The sequence below is a fragment of the Gopherus evgoodei genome, chromosome 17, assembly GCF_007399415.2.
Source record: "Gopherus evgoodei ecotype Sinaloan lineage chromosome 17, rGopEvg1_v1.p, whole genome shotgun sequence".
In the NCBI taxonomy this organism is placed as follows: domain Eukaryota; kingdom Metazoa; phylum Chordata; order Testudines; family Testudinidae; genus Gopherus; species Gopherus evgoodei.
The window spans coordinates 20,110,247-20,130,387 of NC_044338.1; the positions used below are offsets into that span (position 1 = coordinate 20,110,247).

Sequence of the window (20,141 nt, forward strand, 5' to 3'; positions counted from 1 at the left end):
ACCACTAGAGCTCGAATTTTGATCTTCTCATTCTGTGTCTTCTTGTAGACTTCCTTCAGCAGCGTCACTCCATTGGTGATGATGAAGGTGGCCCGGCTCAGCTTGGTGGAAGCATGGATGAGGGCCTCCACAGCCACCAGTTGGTCGATCTCTCTTTCAGAGCCACACAAAGCCACCATCATCTCCATGACACCTGTCATGCCCAGCAACTTGTTGCCCAAGTCAAAAGGCCCTTGCATGATCCCAGACACTGTCTGGACGGCATGGAGAGTCTTATCCATGTCCTGAGGGTCAACCTTGCTCCTGTAGGGGGCAGAAAAAAAAAATCAGCAGGGGGCAGGATTAGAGGGGGAGACTGAAGTGTTATTGTCAGAACCTCTGGTGCGTTACCAGTCTCTTTCCTTGAGGGCCACACATTGTGGCCACCATCCTCTATCAAACAGTGCTCCATTTCCAAACTGGAGTTTAGTCCAGCACCTTTTATCATGGCGACCAACTCTGAACATCCCCTTCTTTTTATCCACAAGATAGGAACAGTGCAGGAAAAAGCAACATGGGTTTTCCACAATACCCTACTTATGAGTAGAGCAACTTCCTCTCAACTATGGAGATGGAACTACCTTCTAACGCCCTTACCCGAAAAGATAAAGGGAGTCCTTTTCTTTGAAGTAACTGCCAGACTGTTATCTGGATGACATGGACACAGGTTCACTCAGAACAGAAATTAAACTTACATTGCGGCCCAGTGGAGGAAAGCACCAGACCGGGAGTCAGCCCCGGTTTCTATTTCCAGCTCTACCCTTGACTTGTGTGACCCTTAGTGAGGCACTTCATCTCCCTGTATCTCCATTTATCCATCTGTGGATTAAAAACGCTAAGCCACCATGCAAGTGCTTGCAGAAGTATGGGTGAAAAGCACTTTATAAGTACAAGATGCAGATTCCGTCACTCGGAAGAGGGCCTGCGTTCAGTCACTGACAACTGTTCCGTGGCTTGTAGGCTAGATTTCAATGGCAGCCTGAAGAGGAGAGGCTCAGTGTTTCCATTATCAATCTGTTGAACCATTCAGTGCGTAATGACGCAGTATGACCTCACTTTGAAAGCCAGAGAGGGAGGGACCACTTTCTCCACCCAGCTGGGCTGAGTCTGGCCAGCTGTCATAAAGAGACAGTAAAGGGTTCAGAAGTTCACCTAGCCTAACTGACACCTGACCAGAGGAACCAATGTAGGGACGAGATTTTTCAAGAGGAAGGAGGGAAGTCTTTCCTTTGTTCTATTCATTAAGTTCTGTGCTAGAGTAAAAAGATCCAGGAATCAACCAAGGTAGTGAGTATTAGAGAAGAACTCAATTAGCTTATGTTTATTTCCTTTTGTGACTTCGTTTTGTATAAGAGGGGGAATTAAATTGGGGTTTTCTTTTGTTTAACTAAGATTTTTGCCCAGAGGAAAATTCTCTGGTGTTTTTGAATCTGTTGTCTGTGAGCATAGCTGGCATACTAATCTCACAGAGGTATTCCCTTTCATTCTTTTTCTTTAATTAAAAGTCTTATTTAAAACCGGATTGATTTTTCCTTGTTTTAAGATCCATGGAGTTTGGATCGGTGTTCACCAGGAAATTGGTAGAAAAGTCTCTCAAGGCTACCCAGGGAAGGGTTATAGAGTACTTGGGAAGGAGATATTTTGGGGGGAAGACAGAGTTCCCAAATGACTCAAACGGTTGTTTAAATGATATGGTGGTGGCAGCATACTGATCTAAGCTGGTAATTAAGCTTATGGGTTCTCATGCAGGTCCCCACATCTGTACTCTAAAGTTCAGAGTGGGGGGTGAAACCTATGACACCAGCTCCAGCCCTCCCACTGGAAGTTGAGAGACGGGGCAGAAAGTACAAAAGGCAGAACCCCTAGCCCAGTAGAGGTTGAGCCAGGGAAGGAGACTGACACGTCCTGCTTGCTGCCGTCCACCGAGCCTGCTGCCGAGCCAGGCGGCGGCCTTGACCTGGGGAGGCCTGAGGCCAAGGAGGAGCTGAAGCTGGTAGGACTGCTGGTGGCTGAATACCCTGCCAAACCAGAGACCATTGAGCCAGATCTGGAACTTGGATAGGAAGTAGCCCAGAGGTTTAGTTGATGGTGTCGTGGCTTAACAGCCGGTCAGCGTGTTGGTGGAGGATCCCTGCTGACCCGGCAGTGGGACATCTCGTTACTGTTAGGGCCCTGGCCTGGAACATAGGGGAGTTGGGCAGGCCTGCATTCCCCTTCCCCTGCCACCCCATGGCTGCCTCCCTGCCTAAGGATTAGCGCTATAGAGTGTACTGGCTCTACCCTGCCCAGGGCCTCTTGACCGTTGGGAATTAACCCTGTTACAAAGGCCAGGATGCTGCACTTGGTGACGTAGTGTGGCCTCCTTGCAAGCCACAGGAGGAGGCACGACTGTGCCCTCACTACCTAGTGCTTTTCTGGTTGCTTCCTCCCTTGACAAGCTCTAGCCTGCAAAGAGCTTTTTAACTACGGTGGAAGACACAGGGCCCATTTTATTTTGGCCCAGTCCCCACTGCTAAGAATCTGAAAGCATTACACAGCATCTGATCCAATCCCAGGTCCTTGAGAACTCTACTCTGCATTTCTGGGTGTCCGTCCCCATAAAGTGCTTCATCCCCACCCTGACTCACTTGATGTACTCTTCACAGATCTCTCTGAAGTTATCTCGCTCGGGATCACATCGCAGGTCATCATACAGCTTGTTCAGGAGAATGGAAGCAATCATCCGGGTGTTCTCCGTTAAGGGCAGGCAGTTGGGCAGCTCAGGAACCTGGCCTACGACTTTCAATATTTTTTTTAGACCTGGGACACAGAATTAATAGGGCTTTTAGAGAGGACAGGCATGTACCACATTTATGGACTGTGCAGCGGACGTTCTCCTACAGCAAACTGTACAGATTGCAATATTTTCAGACATCTGGCCTATAAACTAACTTAAAACAATCTTGTTAACCCTTAGACAAACATGTAAGCAATTGATTTATTGATGCAAGTAAGGACTCTACTCATGACAACAAAGTTTGCAGAATTGAGCTGTTAAACAGCAGTCATAAAATTATGGGCAAAATACTATCTTCTTCACAGTACTTGTTCATCAACTGGATCTGTCCTTTATTTAAAGAGACACACAAAACCTGCTGATTTTAGTGGCATGAAGGCCTTGCAATGAGGAAGAGGGGCTTTGAAATGCTAGAGGAGATTCTGGATTAAATTTTCATAAAGAAATCTTTGTTAAAAGAAGGTGTTAGGGTTGAGGTGTTCCAGTGGAGCTCAGCTCAACCTCCCAAACACAGGATTTAAAAAAATAAAAACACCACAAGAAGTTCTTCCTTTTTGAATAATATCCAGAGTTTGGAGTCTCACCACATCAGATTACTTTTCTAGATGGGGATTGTTTTAAGTGTCCCTAAGAGAGGATGGCTTGGGAAGTTTTGCTGCACGTGACATGCATTCAAGTCTAAGTGTAGGGAAAGGGCATTCACCACTGTCAATGACAAAGATGGTTTTAGAGTTGTCGTGGATTCTCAGATCCTTTCTTGGTATGTTCTTGCTGAGCAGGTTGAGAGCCTGGTCCCGACCTTGCCCAGACACCTTCTTACTGACCAGCATGTCCAGCAGGTGCATTGTGATCATCTTCAAATCCTTCTTCGTGTCTGCACAAAAGACAAGGCAGCAGCAGGTTAAAAGAAGCAGCACTTTGAAGGCAGATTACCCTACTGAATACCACTTATGAATGGTTATTTTACTAGAATGTACATGGGGCTGTGGCCTGGTCAACGTGTCAATTTCATACAAGTACAGAAAAGCATTATGATTGCTCATTCTAATTATGGTTCAGGGGTCTGAAGGTCTTCTGAATAAAGCTGTTTTTAACCGTGCTTATTGCTGGATATTATGTAGCCTAGACCCCTGGGCTTGGTGTTTGCACATCCACCCGCAGGTAACTAAAAACAGAATTTGCAGGATCTACTGTTCAGCGCAATGGGAATCTGAGATCTCTTCACATCTCTGTCATCATTCAGTGGTTACATAGAATTAATTACCCAGCACCAGAGCTGCTTCTTTCCCATGTTGCTCTTTCTCTCCCTCCCCTGATAAGGAGTCTGTAATGACTTGTAGGAGATTGCAAACAGCCATAGAGATTTCTTCGTTGTCCACAGCCATCCACATACAAATTTTGTCAATTCCCAGGAGGTGAAGGATTGCTGTGGCCTGCCCAGATGAAAGATAGGATTCAGTGTTATAGTTCATATTATCTACATAAAGCAATTTACATTTCACTCATTAAAATGTAACATTTGGCATAGGCAATGAAATAACAGGACAATATTGAATTTGTCCAGTACAGCACAGGGAGTGGTTTTGTATTTCATGAGAACGGCCATGAGTCAGACCAAAGGTCCATCTAGCCCAATAGCCTGTCTTTCAACAGTGGCCAATGCCAGGTGCCCCAGAGGGAATGAACAGAACAGGTCATCAAGTGATTCATCCCCTGTCACCCATTCCCAGCTTCTGGCAAATAGAGGTTAGGGACACCATCCTTGCCCATCCTGGCTAATAACCATTGATGGACCTGTCCTCCATGAATTTATCTAGTTCCTTTTTGAACTCTGTTATAGTCTTGGCCTTCACAACATCCTCTGGCAAGAAGTTCCACAAACTGACTTGTGCAGTGTATTAAGAAATACTTGCTTTTGTTTGTTTTAAACCTGCTGCCTATTAATTTCATTTGATGACCCCTAGTTCTTGTGTTATGAGAAGGAGTAAATACCACTTCCTTATTCACTTTCTCCACACCAGTCATGATTTTAGACCTCTATATCATATCCCCCCACCCCGTAGTCATCTCTCTTCCGAGATGAAAAGTCCCAATCTCATTAATCTCTCCTCATACAGAAGCCGTTATATAATCCTAATAATTTTTGTTGCCCTTTTCCTGAACCTTTTCCAATTCCAGTATATCTTTTTTGAGATGTGGGGGGACCACATCTGAACGCAGTATTCAAGATGGGGGCATACCATGGATTTATATAGAGTCAATATGATATTTTCTGTCTTCTCTCTCCCTGTCTTAATGATTCCCAACATTCTGTTCACTTTTTTGACTGCCGCTGAACATTGAGAGGATGTTTACAGAGAACTATATACAATGACTCCAAGATCTCTCGAGTGGTAACAGCTAATTTAGACCCCATTACTTTGTATTATATATTTTATTATGTATTATTTTTATATTTTTACTTCCTGCCTCACATTTGCATTTATAGGAGCATTTTCTGTCCTACTAAGATCCTGATGGGGAGACTAGAGAGCAGTTTCCAGCCATTGGCTAGAAGGGAGGACTTAATCATCTGTATTTTATAATTGCAATTTTCCCAGGGAGACTTTCACACGCCCAGCACAATGGGGTCCTGCTCGGTGATGACGAAGCATCCTCAGTGCTACAAGAATACAAATAAATAATAATGTTACTACAGTGGTGGCTCGGTAATCGGTCAGGTATTGTTTAGGGCAGTAAACATTACAGCCTGCACATAGATCTAGATGGTGGATGGACTCGGTGAAACAGTGTACAGTGACTAGGGTGACCAGAGGGTAAGTGTGAAAAATTGGGACAAGGAGTCTGGGGGGTAATAGGTGCCTATATAAGGAAAAGCCCCCAAAATCAGTACTGTCCCTATAAAGTCAGGATATCTGGTCACCCTAACAGTGACCTGTGTGACAGATGAAAGCCCTCGGAAGCACAGCTGCTTCAAAAGATGTGCCTGTGACTTCTGGCACAGGGAACATTCATAACATTTTCTATCGGTAACTGATCTGTATCTTTGTGGGATAGGGACTGTATTCTGGCTCCATGGGGTACCATTACAGAGCTTCCTACAGGAATTAAAAATCAGTGGGCGGTGATTATTGCGAATCCTAGGGTAGATAACTCCAAAGAAGCACCATGCCTTGGGATGAATGGCATATATGGTTCAGAGCGGGTCAAGAGGCCCAGTGGGCAAAGAAAGGGCTTTTGATAGAACGGGTGAGCCTGAACTGACTGAGTGACCTGCCTTTGAGCCTCAGTTTGACCTGAGACAAAGAGTGGGCCAAAGCCTGCTAAGAGGATTTGAAAGATTGGAACCTGCCTCTATGTAGGACCATCTGTTTTTATGGAATGTTTTCTTTGTCATGCTTTAGTCCTAAATAAAATGTCCTGAGCTTAGCGAAAGCTGACTGGCCACTGGTAGGTAGTGCTGTCATAGAATATCAGGGTTGGAAGGGACCTCAGGAGGTATCTAGTCCAACCCCCTGCTCAAAGCAGGACCAATACCTACCAAATCATCCCAGCCAGGGCTTTGTCAGGCCTGCACCTGTCTCCGGTGATGTGTGTATCCCCACGTGCAGCCACATAAATATGGTCTCAATCTCTCAGCTGCTTATTCCTTCTATGATGGAGTATGGAGTATAAACCTGGTAATGTTGCATGGGAGTTTTACTAGTTTACTGTCTTCTGCTAACACGGGGTGTTGCCTCCATTTCCCTGGGGTGCTGCACCAGTATTAGATAGGGATGGGAAATAAGGTGTGACTTCACTGAGGGATGATACTTGATGGCTAGCAGTAAGTGATGGTGGCTGCCCTTCGTAACCTGAGCCCAGGAGGGGGTTGGGGGCCAGGTGACATCTTTTGTCCGGGAAACTGGACAAAGGCTGGGGGAGGAGCCGGGAAGGGGGTTCAGTTTGGAGCTGGCTGGGGAAGATGGATGGAGACCCAGAACCTGAGTCTGGGCTCCCCACCCCCCCAAGAGGGACCTGACTGAGGGGGTTCTGTTTTCTGTACCTACAAGCCCTGCTTGGGACTGTGTTCCTGTCGTCTAATAAACTTTGTTTTATTGGCTGGCTGAGAGTCAGTGAATTTCAGGAAGAGGGGGGATGCCGGGCCCTCACTCCCCCACACTCTATGACACCTTCCAAAATTCAAGTATTACTGCTTTCCAGTACAGAGTCTGGACTGTCATGAGTCTAAGAGGGCTACTTTATGAGTCATTTGAGGACCACAATACTCACCAGGGTGGGTTAACTTAAAAGGTGGCTCATGGCCCATCAAAACTTTAGGGCTTTTCTAGATACCTTGATCTTCCTCCTCCAGCCTCTGACTTCACCTAATGAAAGTCTTAGCTAATCACCTCCCACTTGGCTAATCACCTCCCATCATTCTCATAGAGACCATGTATCTCACTGCTCTATCAAATCACCTCACACCCCTTGCTTGGCATGGAGTCCAGAATACTGGCTTAACCCACCATTGGTCACTGCCGCCTCCTACAGGATTGTGGCTGTACATACACTTCATTTCCCAAGGGCCGGTGTTAAACCAGCCTCCTTTACGTGCTGAAGGATATCTTTGAACCTCAAGTCCAAGAACAGCATCACAGGTTCAGCCTGTCAAGTTTGCACCCTATAAAGGCTAACTTTCATCTTCTGGCTTCTCTGTATTTCATTCACAGCAAGGTTTGCTTTTATTTGTCTTTTAGAAACAGACTTGGTTCCATGAACGGCCAGATCATAGGAGTTCAAAATTTATTTTTCTTGTCCTTTTAGTAAGAGGAGATTGATATGGATGTAAGAATGGCCATTCTGAAATAGCGAGAAGCAGGTTCCTTTGAGTCCCCCGGTTATAGAGAGAGACTGAGAAAGGATTTGAGCCACATGACTTACCCTTGCCTTGTGTCCAGTGCACATGCCTGAAAGGGTCCTTATGGCCGCTAGGATCATCTCTGGATTTTTGGTTTCTATCAGCTGCAGCAGCAGCTTTACCCCATTGTTCTGGAATATCCTCTCGGCTCCTGCTTCCTCCCGCCCCAGAACAATGAGATTGTTCGCAGCCTGGGTAAAAAGAGGTGTAAGAAGTCAGAGGGTCAGTAATCAAGGAGTGATATCAATGGCTGTTCATTGGCCTCTATGAAATGATTGTCTCAATCCACATCCTAGCAAATTAGTTGCGTTCAGAAGGAGACTTTGATGCATGAAGGAAGGGAGTGATTTAGGGTATGTCTACGCTGCACTTCTTTCAGTGGCTGCAATGTACACATCCATGTAGACCTCCTGCCACAGAGATACACAGCTATGTAGATGGAGAGGCACAGCTTTGACCAGCAAAGATGCCTGAAGGACACAAGGTGCCTACTCAGATATATACCCCACACAGCTCTCTTCTCACCCAAGCCACGCCTGCTGTTTTTAGCAGTGTAGCATGTCCCACTGCCTCCTTGCTCCTGGAGCCCTTCCCCGTGCTTCTCGCTGTAGCGTGTAGCTACACGTACACTAAACGCCACTACCAGCGGCGTGTAGTGTAGATGTAGCCATAGAGGGATAAAGAGAAAACGGGTAAGGCAATATAGGTTGGCTAAGTGAGGTTTCGGAAACTTTAACAGTTTGCAAATATTTGAAGGCTTAGCACCAAGACTGAAAAGGAATCATGTGGGGTGGTGTAAGGGGGGACAGCTAGGCATAATGAAGGGAAAGACGTTTCCTGACAGCAAGATCTGTTAAGCCAGTGGTTCTAAACCAGGGGTACGTGTACCGCTGGGGGCATGCAGAGGAATTCCAGGGGGTACTTCAACTCATCTAGAGATTTGCCTAGTTTTACAACAGGCTACATAAAAAGCACCAGCGGCGTCAGTACAAACTAAAATTTCATATAACGACTTGTTTATACTGCTCAATAGACTATACACTGAAATGTAAGGACAACATTTATATTCCAGTTGATTTATTTTATAATTGCATGGTAAAAAGGAGAGAGTCAGCAGTTTGTCAGTAAGAGTGCCCTGGATTTTTATGTCTGAGTTTGTAAACAAGTAGTTTTTAAGGGAGGTGAAACTTGGGGGAACACAAGGCAAATTAGACTCCTGAAAGGGGTACAGTCATCTGGAAAGGTTGAGAGCCACGGTCTTAGGCTGTGGAATAATGTCCCCCGGGAAGTGGAGGGAGTGCTCTCTTTGGGTGACATACAACTCAGCTGAGCAAAGAGCAGTCCTGCAGGTGGAGCTGGGGTCCTTCCCTTTGAACATTGGCAAACGTTTCGGGGAGGAGGGAGTGGCAGCAAGAGGGGGAATAAGGGATGAGCAGTGAGATATGGGCCTAAGCTGCAGACACCAGATCTGGTTTTGACTTGAGTTTGTGATCTGGGAGCTTTGCTGACATTCCAGCGGCTTTGTGGGGCTCCCCCCCGAGCATGTCAGTTCTCTGCTGTCTCACCGAGTTCAGTTCCTCCCTTTCCCCCTTCTATTTGTTCATGTATCTGGAGTCCTATGAATGGCTGGGGAGGGCAAGACGACTTTTGCTCCTGACTGTGGGCTTTGAAGTCTGACAAAGTTAGTATCAGTAATCTCCCCGGCTGCCTTTTAAGTCTCACCTTCTCTCGCTTCTCTTTCTCACTGTTCCCGTCCAGGAGGATTTCAAACATGTTCTGCACTCTGGCATCGGTGGAGAACTGAATGCGCAGCTGTAGAGGAATGAAAGAACATCACATGTTAGGCACAAGGGGAGAACCCCGAGCTGGAGTTCTCTCCTTTGTGTTTAGGCTGCACACATCTCTCTCAAACGGCAATCATTTTAAACGGCCTGTTAAATCAGCATCAACTGCACACTGGCTTTGGTTTTTGACTTTTGCAATGTGTCTCTTTCCACCTCTGCAGCTCAAGGATAGAGCCAGAGATTCAGCCCATAAGCTGTTCTCTCTGTGTGGAGTACAGGCCGGTGAACACACTGCATGTCATCTTCCAGCCCTCCAAGCGACATTTACCAGCTACTCTCAGCGGATACGCTTGCTCTGGAGTATAGTGGCACATCTTCAGAGTCAGTACACCTGGATGCAAAGCTCTGTGTGCACCACCCAAGCATTTGGTGCTGTTGCAAAGGCATTTACCTTTTCCTGAATTTTGGCTCCCAGACGCCTCAGGGTCTCCTGGAAATTTTTGTTGCGGGGCTCAATGGTAGCACATCTCTGGACGTCTTTGAAGGCTTGGTCCAACTTCCCCAGGCTCTCCAGAGCCTGGCTGCGCCGGTACAGGGCCTTAATATCTGAAGCATTGATGTCAATCGCTAGGAAAGTGATAAAGTACAAAAAGGCATCAACATTTGCTTCAAAGTCCAGCCCCATACAGAAGATTCACAGAGACAGTAACAATGAAGATACATGGCATTTTCCCAGGGCTCAGTTACCCTGTTTCTTCAATAAACCTCTATCTTATCTGATAGCTGACACAGTCAAATGCAATCTGTATATCTGTTTCTGAAAAAGCAGTGACTTAAAGTCATTGGTTCCTTAAGATGCCTGGTGGGTTTTTGCCCACATGCTCAGGGTCTAACTGATTGCCAGATTTGGGGTCAGGAAGGAATTTCCACCCCCGGTCAGATTGGCAGAGACTCTGGGTTTTTTTTGCCTTCCTCTGCAGCCTGGGGCACAGCTCACTTGCTGATTTAAACTAGTGTAAATGGTCGATTTTCTGTAACTCAAAGTCTTTAAAACATGATCTGAGAACTTCAGTACCCAGCCAGAGGTTCAGGGTCTATTTCAGGAGGGGGTGGGAGGCTTTGTGGCTGCAACATGCAAGAGGATCATGATGGTCTCTTCTGACTTTAAAGCCTATGAATCTATGTTGTCAGTGTGGAACTCACTTTAGGTGACTGACAACCTGCGTCCCACCTGGAAGGTGGGGTTGAGTCATCCTGACTGATCTAATCTACCAGGAATGGTAATACTGCTCTCTTGAACGTGGCATCTGACCTTGTAGCCCGTTCCAGGGCACAGTGCTTAACGAACATCAGGGAGTCACTTCCCAGAACTCCCTTACAAATTTCCATTTTGGCATGTTCCTGAAGCTGTCAGAAGAGGTAGTTTGTGCTCTGGTGGAGTGAGCGGTCTGTTGGCCATTTGGTAGCTGATTGATAGGCACTGCCTGATCCATTTTGATATCCTCTGGGAGTAGAGGGCCATGAAGAGATGAGAAGACAGTCTGAAGGGCTTTAACATACCAATATATAACACTGTAATAAGGTCCCTGAATGTCCTGAGTGTGAAGTTTCTTCCCACCAAGCACAGAATGGGTTTTTGGGAGACTACAGATAAGGTAGGAGACTGTGCAAATGGAAAACCGAGACCACGTTAGGCTTAAGCCTCAGAGGAGGTCTCAAAACTCTGTTGCACAAGGCGGTTCAACCATGAGAGCTCAGCTTCACTGACCCTTCTAGCCAATGTGATTGCAGCTAAGAGGAGTCTTGAGGGAAAGATGGTATAAAGACCATCCCAAAAGCACCTCTTGCAAGAACGACATTGAGATCTCAGGCAGGAGGGGGTTCTCGGACGGATGAGTCAGTATGCAACAACTCCTTCAAGGATCTTTATACCATGGGAAGAGGCAGCACCAGGTTCCATACTGACATTGCTGGTACTGGAGTGGTCGTCAGTGCCAAGTCTTTATTTGAGTAGGGGCACTCGTAGGGGATGACTTTACAGGGACCTGATCAGAGGTCGATCTTCTCTCATCTGGGTCTGAGGTAGCCTGCATGCATTTGTCCATCAGATGAAACTCAAGGCAGGTGTCCCAATAATTCCATGTCCATGGAGAGACTGTTCAGCGAATGACTGTCCAGTCTGGAATATGGCCCAGTGGTTACAAGATTAGCCTAGGATTTGAGACCTGGATTCCATTCCCTGCTGTGTGACCTTAGGCAAGTTACTTAGTCTCTTTGTGCCTCAGTTCCCCATCTGTGAAATGGGCATGACAGTTTAGCCCAGCCTCACAAGGCAGTTGTGAGGATAAATACCTGAAGATAGTGAGCTGCTCAAGTATTATGGTGATGGGCACTTTGTAAGTACCCTAGTTAGCTAGACTCACAATAAAAGCAAGAAAAACAACGGTTGTGGCCGTCAATGAAAGAGATAAAGCCATTGCAAGATAGGCAAGGCTTAGAGCCTGCAGGCTTGGAGTCTGCCGTTAGGCACCAAGCGAAACAAAAGGTTTAGTGATTCTGAATTAAAAGGGGAAAAATAATAAGGGTGGAGAAAACTGATTCCAGTCTGACTCAGAATCAGGGGAAAAAGGGTTAAGAGATAGTGGGTCAAACATCACTAATTCTGTCTCACTGTCACGGGTGGAAAGAGGGAACAGAGGGACAGTAGCGGTCACCATGCCCTTGGATTTGGGGGGTGGGGAGCCAGAAGGACATACATGGCACAGATGTAGCCCAACGGACACTGCTAGTCAAAAGATTCAGCTCTTGCGTGCGTGAGGCTCACATGTACCTAGAGTGGGATCCACACTGACACCTGAACATGGATTTTTGTCTAGGGAAAAGATTTTTTTCCCTATTTCACTGAATGGATTTGCCAAAGTAAAAAAATAGTATCCATTTTGAGTCACACCAATGGTCCATCAAGCCCAGTATCCTGTCTTCTGACAGTGGGCAATGCCAGATGCTTCAGAGAGAATGAACAGAACAGACAATCATTGAGTGATCCATCCCCTGTCATCCAGTCCCAGCTTCTGGTGGTCAGAGATTAGGGATACCCAGATCATGAGGTTTCACCCCTTACCATCTTGGCTAATACCCATTGATGGATCTATCCTCCATGAACTTATCTAGTTCTTTTTGAACCCCAATATAGTTTTGGCCTTCACAACATCCCCTGGCAATGAGTTCCACAGGTTGGCTGAACGTTGCATGAAGTAGTAGTTCCTTTTCCGACTCCTTGTTGCTTTTTACAGATCCAGACTAACAAGGCTACCCCTCTGATATTAGTTCCTTTTGTTTGTTTTAAACTTGCTGCCTATTAATTTCATCAGGTGACCCCTGGTTCCAGTTTATTTGAGGGAGTAAACACCACTTCTCTATTCACTTTCTCTAACACCATTCATGATTTTATAAGACCTCTATCAGAACCTCTCCTTAGTAGTCCAAGCTGAAAAGCCCCATTCTTTTCAATCTCTCCTCATATGGAACCGTTCCGGACCCCTAATAATTTCTATTGCCCTTCCCTGTACCTTGTCCAATTCTAATATATCTTTTTTCAAATGGGGTGACCAGAACTGCATACAGTATTCAAGATAGGGGCGTACAATGGATTCATATAGTGGCATTATGATATTTACTGTCTTATTATCGATCCATTTCCTAATGAGAGTGCCTTCATTGACGTTTTTAATCTTCAATTTTTAAGGACACGCTTACCCGGGTAGAACACTTTCATCCCCCTTTAAGCACAATGGACATGTAGAGAGGATACCTGTAGTCCTGTTCCCCAGCACACCCCATTCTATGAGCACATGAAACAGTGATGCTCTCATTTCATTGTAAACTTAAGAGGATGAACTTTATATGAACTAGTATAGAATCCTGGTATTTAACATTCTAAGCAACACAATTTTATAGCTGATTTCTTGAACTACACAAAACAGTAACGCTACACGAGTACAATAGATAGTAGTTAGTTATGGGATACCTTTTTTGTATTTACCTGTTCATTCACGCAAAACCTAACACCAAGCAAATAATTAAATCAGTTAAACTCACACTTAAAAATAAAAGTTTAAAGAGGACACAAAACCAGATCTGAGAACAGACTAGATGGAGGAGCAAGTGCATGTAGTAAACCTCAGATCCCACATTTTAGATCTTTCTGCTTACCTCTAGAAGCGTCCGATGCTGCTTGGGCATAGCTCTCCTGTCGATTCAGAGGGAAGAGAGATTTATTAGCTATAGAGATGGGCAATGTACACTCTTTCCTTACTGGTCTAGAATCATAGAAACGTAGGGCTGAGAAAGGTTGTCACATAAGACACATTGTACAGCTTCCAGTACAACCACTGAGCAATGGAGGAGCTCCAAAGAGCTTGTTCTGCATCATTTCAGGTTTTTCTCCTGGCCATGTCAGTAGCAAAGATGATCAGGCAATCGGCAGGCTTGTGTATGATGGCCTTTTGTAGAAATCATCATAGCAAGTCACCGTAAACCAGCCTAGTGTGAGTTGGACTCCTTTGATGTGTGTGTTAACAACATGTTGTGGATAAGCAGGCTCCCAAGTTCATATACTGCAGAGACATGTCTATATAAAACTTACACAGAGGGATGAGGGTTAAGAATTCAGGTTCCTCTGCTACCAAAAACATCTATTGTTTGGGCTAAAGATCTCCCTTAACTGGTAAGCAGCACGGGGCCCTTCTCTAGAGGCTGGGCCCAGAGGCTAACATTCCTCAGCTAGTACATTATGCCCCAGAGGCATAGTGGGATGTAGCATCTGGTATTTCTGCTTCATCCTCAAACAGTGTCACCTGGAACTTTGTTGGAATTAACTTCCCCTTGGTAGTGAGTGCTGGCAGAGTTAATACTGCAGGGCTATGGCTCTTTGGCAGGTTGAGAATAATTGAAGGCCTCTGTTTGTATGGTCCCTGCTTTTTAAGAACTTGTTTCCACGTGGTTTGTGCTAGGCAGTGTGTTCCAGTCAGATCCTGTTTGTTTAATAGGCAGGAAGGCTCCAATACAAGGACAAGCAACTGAGGACAGTGGCTCAGCTCCATTCCCTCCCAGTAAACAAACCTCTCTGAGGGGCAAGGAAAACTCAGTGGTTTGAGCATTGGCCTGCTAAACCCAGGGTTGAGAGTTCAATCTTTGAGGGGGCCATTTAGGGAACTGGGGCAAAAATCTGTCAGGGGATTTTTCCTGCTTTGAGCAGGGGGTTGGATTAGATACCGCCTGACATCCCTTCCAACCCTGAGATTCTATTATTTTTAGCCCTTCACACTAGACCTCTACAAATACTTGTCCCCAATTTGACATTACGGCCCAACCAGAAACACTCCATGGAAAGAAAAATGCACTTTAGTGTATCTAGATCAAAGTAACATCTTCAAAATTAGTTGTGACGCAGGTGGCTCAAAGCTATTGCAGAACACCAGTACCCGGCATGTCCCCGGGCTCACAACTTGATATGCTGAAAAGAGCAAAACATTTTGGAACTGGTAGTGTGAGCAGCACTGTTTTCTATATTAAAAATAAAGTGAGCAGATAAGCCCCCCAATGTCCCAACCCACCTGTCGCCCATCACTAGTTGCTATAATCCTTCACTTCCCCCCGAATCCAGCCCCAGTTCAGAGGTTCTCATCTCACCTTTTTCAGGAAGCAGGCTGCCCTATTCCTGTACAGCACAGCCTGCAGTGACTTGTCCATGGTAAGTTTCATGGCTTTGGTGTAGCTGTTAATAGCACTCTCATAGTCGTTGGCCTGAAAATACTTATTGCCTTCCTCCTTCAGCTGAGCCGGGTCCTCCATCTGGGGAAGAAAGCCACAGTTCAGCCTCTCAAATATTTGGTGCGGTATCAATTTAAGTTTATGCTTTGGTTAATATTTGTAAAATGCAACAGCACTTTTTATGCTTAAGTACCTGCCTCATAGGGTGCAGGCAAAATTAAACATCTCCCTTGTACTGATGGAACAGTGATGCATAATGCTGGATAACTAGCACAGGACAGTGAAGGATGTCAGCATCAGGGTAGCAATACTGGGATGGGGACTTGCCCTAATTTGTCTCCAAAATCTTTTCACAGCCCTTTCCTGATAATTTTGCTGCCCTGTAGTAGGGAACTAAGCATTATGGAATCAGGGAAGTTGGACTGAATGCGCCCGAGATGGAAGGAACTATTCCTCCATCCATGCGGGATTCTTTCCTAATGTATATTTATTTTAAACAGTAAAAATCTGGAATTCCAGATCCCAGGGCCTGGGTAGTGTGACAATGTCAGGCTGGATGGCTGCAGGAGGGGCTAGGAAAACAGGTATGTTCACCCTAAAATGCTAAAGACCCTTTTCATCACAAGCTGGGAAGGGGTTACTTCAGTTCCGTTAGGGAACCTGAGTCCAATTAAGGGCTGCCTGAATCCCGTTAAAACCTCTCTCCTGTGGGGGAAGATAGACAACTGCAGGGCTGGTGGCAGTAGGGAGAACAGCTTCTCCAATGTGAGAGACTGCACTCCTCCTCATAGGGGAGACACCCTAACCCAATGCCTGTTTAGGGGAAGGACTGACACCCCAGAGCCAGCGACAGGACAACACCTGCCCCAGTGAGGGGGCCAGGAAAAGGTATTCCCTTTTTTTCGGTGCATTATAGACTTGTTTCCCTTGGTTTGGCAGAGGAGCACTCCTCAGGCCTGCCCTGGGGCCTACCGGGAAGGCTCTGAGAAACAAACCCCAAAGAGAGAAGACAGACACACTCCAGAGCGGGGCTGATTTACCCCTGGCCCTGTCAGAGGAGGAAGCGTTAGTTCTGGTGAAGCAAAAGGGCTGCCTTACCACAGTAGTCAAACCTCAAACCAATTTGATCTCATGATCTCCATCCCACGCATGCTGCTCAGCGAGAGGTCATGCATTGCAGATTTTAACACAAGCTCTTATAGCCACTTCACTGAAGGTTAAGGAACCAGGGGAGAGAAATTGAAAGCTCATATTGCCATCACTTGGGAGAACCAGCACTTTATTGCTGGAAGCGTAGCTGCTCTTAAAACTGGCCCTGGAGAATGTTGGCAGCCTATTTACATATATTGATGTATGTGATGCAACTCCAACCAGGAAAGAAGTGGGACTGCTAAAATGGAGATTAAAGATAATCTAGGCATTGCCAAACACCTAAATAAATACTTTGGCTCAGTTTTTAGTGAGGCTAATGAAGAGCTTAGAGGTAGTGGCAGGGTGGCAAATGGGAATTAGGATATGGAGGTAGAAATTACCACATCCGAGGTGGAAGTCAAACTCAGACATCTTAATGGTACTAAATCAAGGGCCTTGAATATTCTCCAGCCAAGAAATTAAAGGAACTGGCACATGAAATTGCAAGCCCAGTAGCATGGATTTTTAATGAATCTGTAAACTTGGAGACAGTATCCTATGACTGAAGAATTGCTAATATAGTTCCTATTTTTAAGAAGGGGGGGGGGAGGAGTTACCTGGGAAACTACAGGCTTGTTATAGTTTGACTTCAATTGTATGCAAGATCTTGGAACAAATTTTGAATGAGAAAATAGCTTAAGGACAGAGGTAATTGGGATAAAATACAACATGGTTTTGCAAAAGATAGATCGTGCCAGACCAGCCCGAGCTCTTTCTTTGAGAAGATAACTAATTTTTTTTAGACAAAGGAAATGCAGTAGATCTAATCTACCTGGATGCCAGTAAGGCATTTGACACAGTTCCACGTGGGAAATTATTAGTTAAATTGGAGAAGATGGGGTTAATATGAGAACTGGAAGGTGGATAAGGAACTGGTTATAGAGGGACTATAATGAGTCATTCCAAAAGGTGAACGGTCAGGCTGGAGGGAATCCCGCTGCCAGTATGGGGTTCTGTCTGCCACCCCCACTGCCAGTCTGGGGTTCTGTCCACCAGACCCTTCCAGCCAGGGTCCCGGCCGATGGCTCCACTCGGCCCGCTGCCAGTCTGGGGTTTCATCCACCAGCCCCTGTAAATGTATTACTGGCACACGAAACCTTAAATTACAGTAAATAAATGAAGACTTGGCACACCACTTCTCAAAGGTTGCCGACCCCTGGTTTATAGTATTACACTGCTTTTCTGTGGTAAGTGTAGCGGAGTGATTACCCGCTCCTGCCCTGCGGGGCTAGAAACAGCCCAGGAGAGGACTGTGGCTGGGGCAAGAAGCCTCGGCTGGTTTGGGCAAAGTAGGCTCAGCTGGGGCCATGCCCCAATCAGGCCCAGCTGGCCCCTATAAAAGGCTGTGAGCCAGAGGCCCAGGCAGTCTCCCTCCTTCTGTAGAGGGAGAAGGGCCTGGCTGCAAGGTGCCAAGAGGGGAACCTAGATTGGAGCAGGGCTGGGGAAAGGTCTAGGGGGCCAGGGAGCTCTGGCCTAGGAAAGCCCCAGGCTGGTAAGGCGCATTAGATATTCAGTTGCAGGGGGCAGGCCATGGGTAGGCAGAGGCAGCACGTCTGAACCCCTTTTGCCTATGATGAGTGGCTTACACTGCAGTCCACCCCAGTGAGCAGGGGGGCTAGATGGGGACTGGCAGTAGCCGAACACTGAGGTGAAGTGGGGATAGGGGGTGGGGGTTCCCCTGGGAGGGGGAGACCCTGAGGCTGTGAGGGTTACTGCTGGGGGGGCAGTACTCAAGACAAGGGCACTGGGGTCCTGGGAGGTCCAGAGGGCCAGTGGTAAGGCGGATCACCGGCCTGCAGAGGGTGCTCCGGATGCTGGGAGAACTAATTCCCTAAGGACAACCAATGGGAGGCGCGGCAGCGGTGAGTCAAGACCCTTACATAAACATGAAAAAAGGGGCAAAACTGAAGTTAATTTTGCAAAACAATGAATATGCAATGTTTTGTATTTCGGCATTATAAGAAAACATTTTCAGAAACAAAAACCGCATGCGAGTTTCTCATCAAAATTCAAACGTTGACACGGCCATTTAAAATTTTTCTTATAAAATGTCAACCAACTCTAATTGTTAACAAAATCCCAAAGCAGCCTTTTAAAAATCCAGCCAACAAGGCAAGAAAGAAAGGCTCACAAAGGACTTCCTCAGATTAAGGACTCATGTTGTCCCTACTCCTAGGAAAGAATTTCTAGAACCTGCTCAAGCCCTTTCCACTGCCAGAACTGGTGTACGATCAGTACACCAATTGGAGTGGTTTGCTAGGCCGAAGCATTTAAAACAAAACCCAGACTGCTCCTCAGCATGAAAGGGGCTGACCTGGCTTTTTAAAAGCAGTGTTTAAAGCCCAGAAGATCTTTTTATCAGCAGCCAATTTGTGTGTGCACGCGGGGGGGGGAAGGAGGGGTGTTCCAGTTTTAAAACTCAGCACAGTAAGCGGTGGGGTCAGTGTGCATGCATCACGTGGTGAGAAGACTATCTCGCATTTCGGTTCCTAGCCATATTTGGGCAGCATTAGCTGCCCCTGCAGCCTGTCAGTGTCACCTGTCACTGAACTCGAGTTCCCCACCCCCGCAATGGAAATGCATTCCAAATAAAAACTAGTCAATTCCTTAATGTCCGAAGGCAGTGCATTGCATCCCGGTGGTTCCTGCCCATCCCTGCCCTCCATACCTGGGGTGGAGAATTCAAAATGCTGCAACGGTCACCAGCTTGGGACACTCTCACTCTGCTTTGCTGAGCCCATCCACTGGCTTCCTCCCCTTGTACTACAGGGACAGGCTGGCCTCCCGTGCTTTACATAGCTCAGTGACACGGTCAGAAAGCCCAGGACAGTGAGCAAGTGGTTGGGGGTGAGGTCAGGTTTCAAAAGGAAAAGAGTTTCTTGAATTGGAGGATTCTGATGCCTCCTGCTAAAGAGCCAAAATGGATTTCAAACACCTGCATTGCCGTCACCGAAAGCTGGACTCTGGACTTTTTAAATAGGAAAAGCCGACAGCTGGGCAGATGGAACACCCCTGCCCAAAATGCGCAGATCTCCTTCTCTGTCTATCTAAGGAAGCATGAGACATTTGAGCCGCAGGAGCAAATGGTTTGACTTCTGTAACTGGGGAAAGACCTGGCACCAGCTGCAACAACTAGAGCCTCCCAGTGCCTTCGAGAAGTTGCTTCAGAGGAATCCCATTCAGCTCTTCCTTCTCTGGTCTGTTTTGGAATCCTCGGAGAGTTGTCGAAGCCCAGAGACAGCTCTGCTCACAGCCAGCCCGGCAAAGGTCTCAGAGGTAGAACCACGCTCACTTTCAGTCCCATATTTCCCACGGCAACTGCTGAATCCTACCAAGGGGCTATGCCTTCTCACAGGATAGTCTCATATCCAGGTGATGAGAGAGTCTCAATTAGTGGCACGCTAATCTGGACAACAGTTAAAGATTGTGCAATGCTTTCCCAATGAAATAAGGTGCTTGCAACATTAGAGGAACTTTATTTTTTCAGAATTACAAAAACTGCATTTTTAGGGGAGTTAAGATTTAAGGGTGAAAATAACAGCCACACTGGTCAGACCAAAAGGTCCATCTAGCCCAGTATCCTGTCTTCTGACAGTAGAAAATGCCAGGTGTCCTAGAAGGAATGAACAGAACAGGTGATCATCAAGTGATCCATCCCCTGTATTTCTCATATATATAT

The 20,141-nt window shown here is 46.3% G+C and overlaps 1 protein-coding gene across 1 annotated transcript in view; it reads right to left on the reverse strand.

Annotated features, from left to right (window-relative positions):
* UNC45B (unc-45 myosin chaperone B) overlaps nucleotides 1-19,255 on the reverse strand; it is a 32,994-nt gene extending 13,739 nt beyond the window's left edge. Inside the window, exons 1-10 of the mRNA XM_030537001.1 lie at nucleotides 19,131-19,255; nucleotides 15,191-15,352; nucleotides 13,712-13,748; nucleotides 9,951-10,126; nucleotides 9,438-9,527; nucleotides 7,739-7,906; nucleotides 4,080-4,248; nucleotides 3,519-3,689; nucleotides 2,667-2,838; nucleotides 3-303 (exon numbers count right to left, since the gene is read on the reverse strand). Of these exons, the coding sequence (XP_030392861.1) occupies nucleotides 3-303; nucleotides 2,667-2,838; nucleotides 3,519-3,689; nucleotides 4,080-4,248; nucleotides 7,739-7,906; nucleotides 9,438-9,527; nucleotides 9,951-10,126; nucleotides 13,712-13,748; nucleotides 15,191-15,352 (1,446 nt within the window). The 5' untranslated portion in view covers nucleotides 19,131-19,255. The remainder of the gene's footprint in view (nucleotides 1-2; nucleotides 304-2,666; nucleotides 2,839-3,518; nucleotides 3,690-4,079; nucleotides 4,249-7,738; nucleotides 7,907-9,437; nucleotides 9,528-9,950; nucleotides 10,127-13,711; nucleotides 13,749-15,190; nucleotides 15,353-19,130) is intronic.
* Nucleotides 19,256-20,141: the final 886 nt, after the last annotated feature.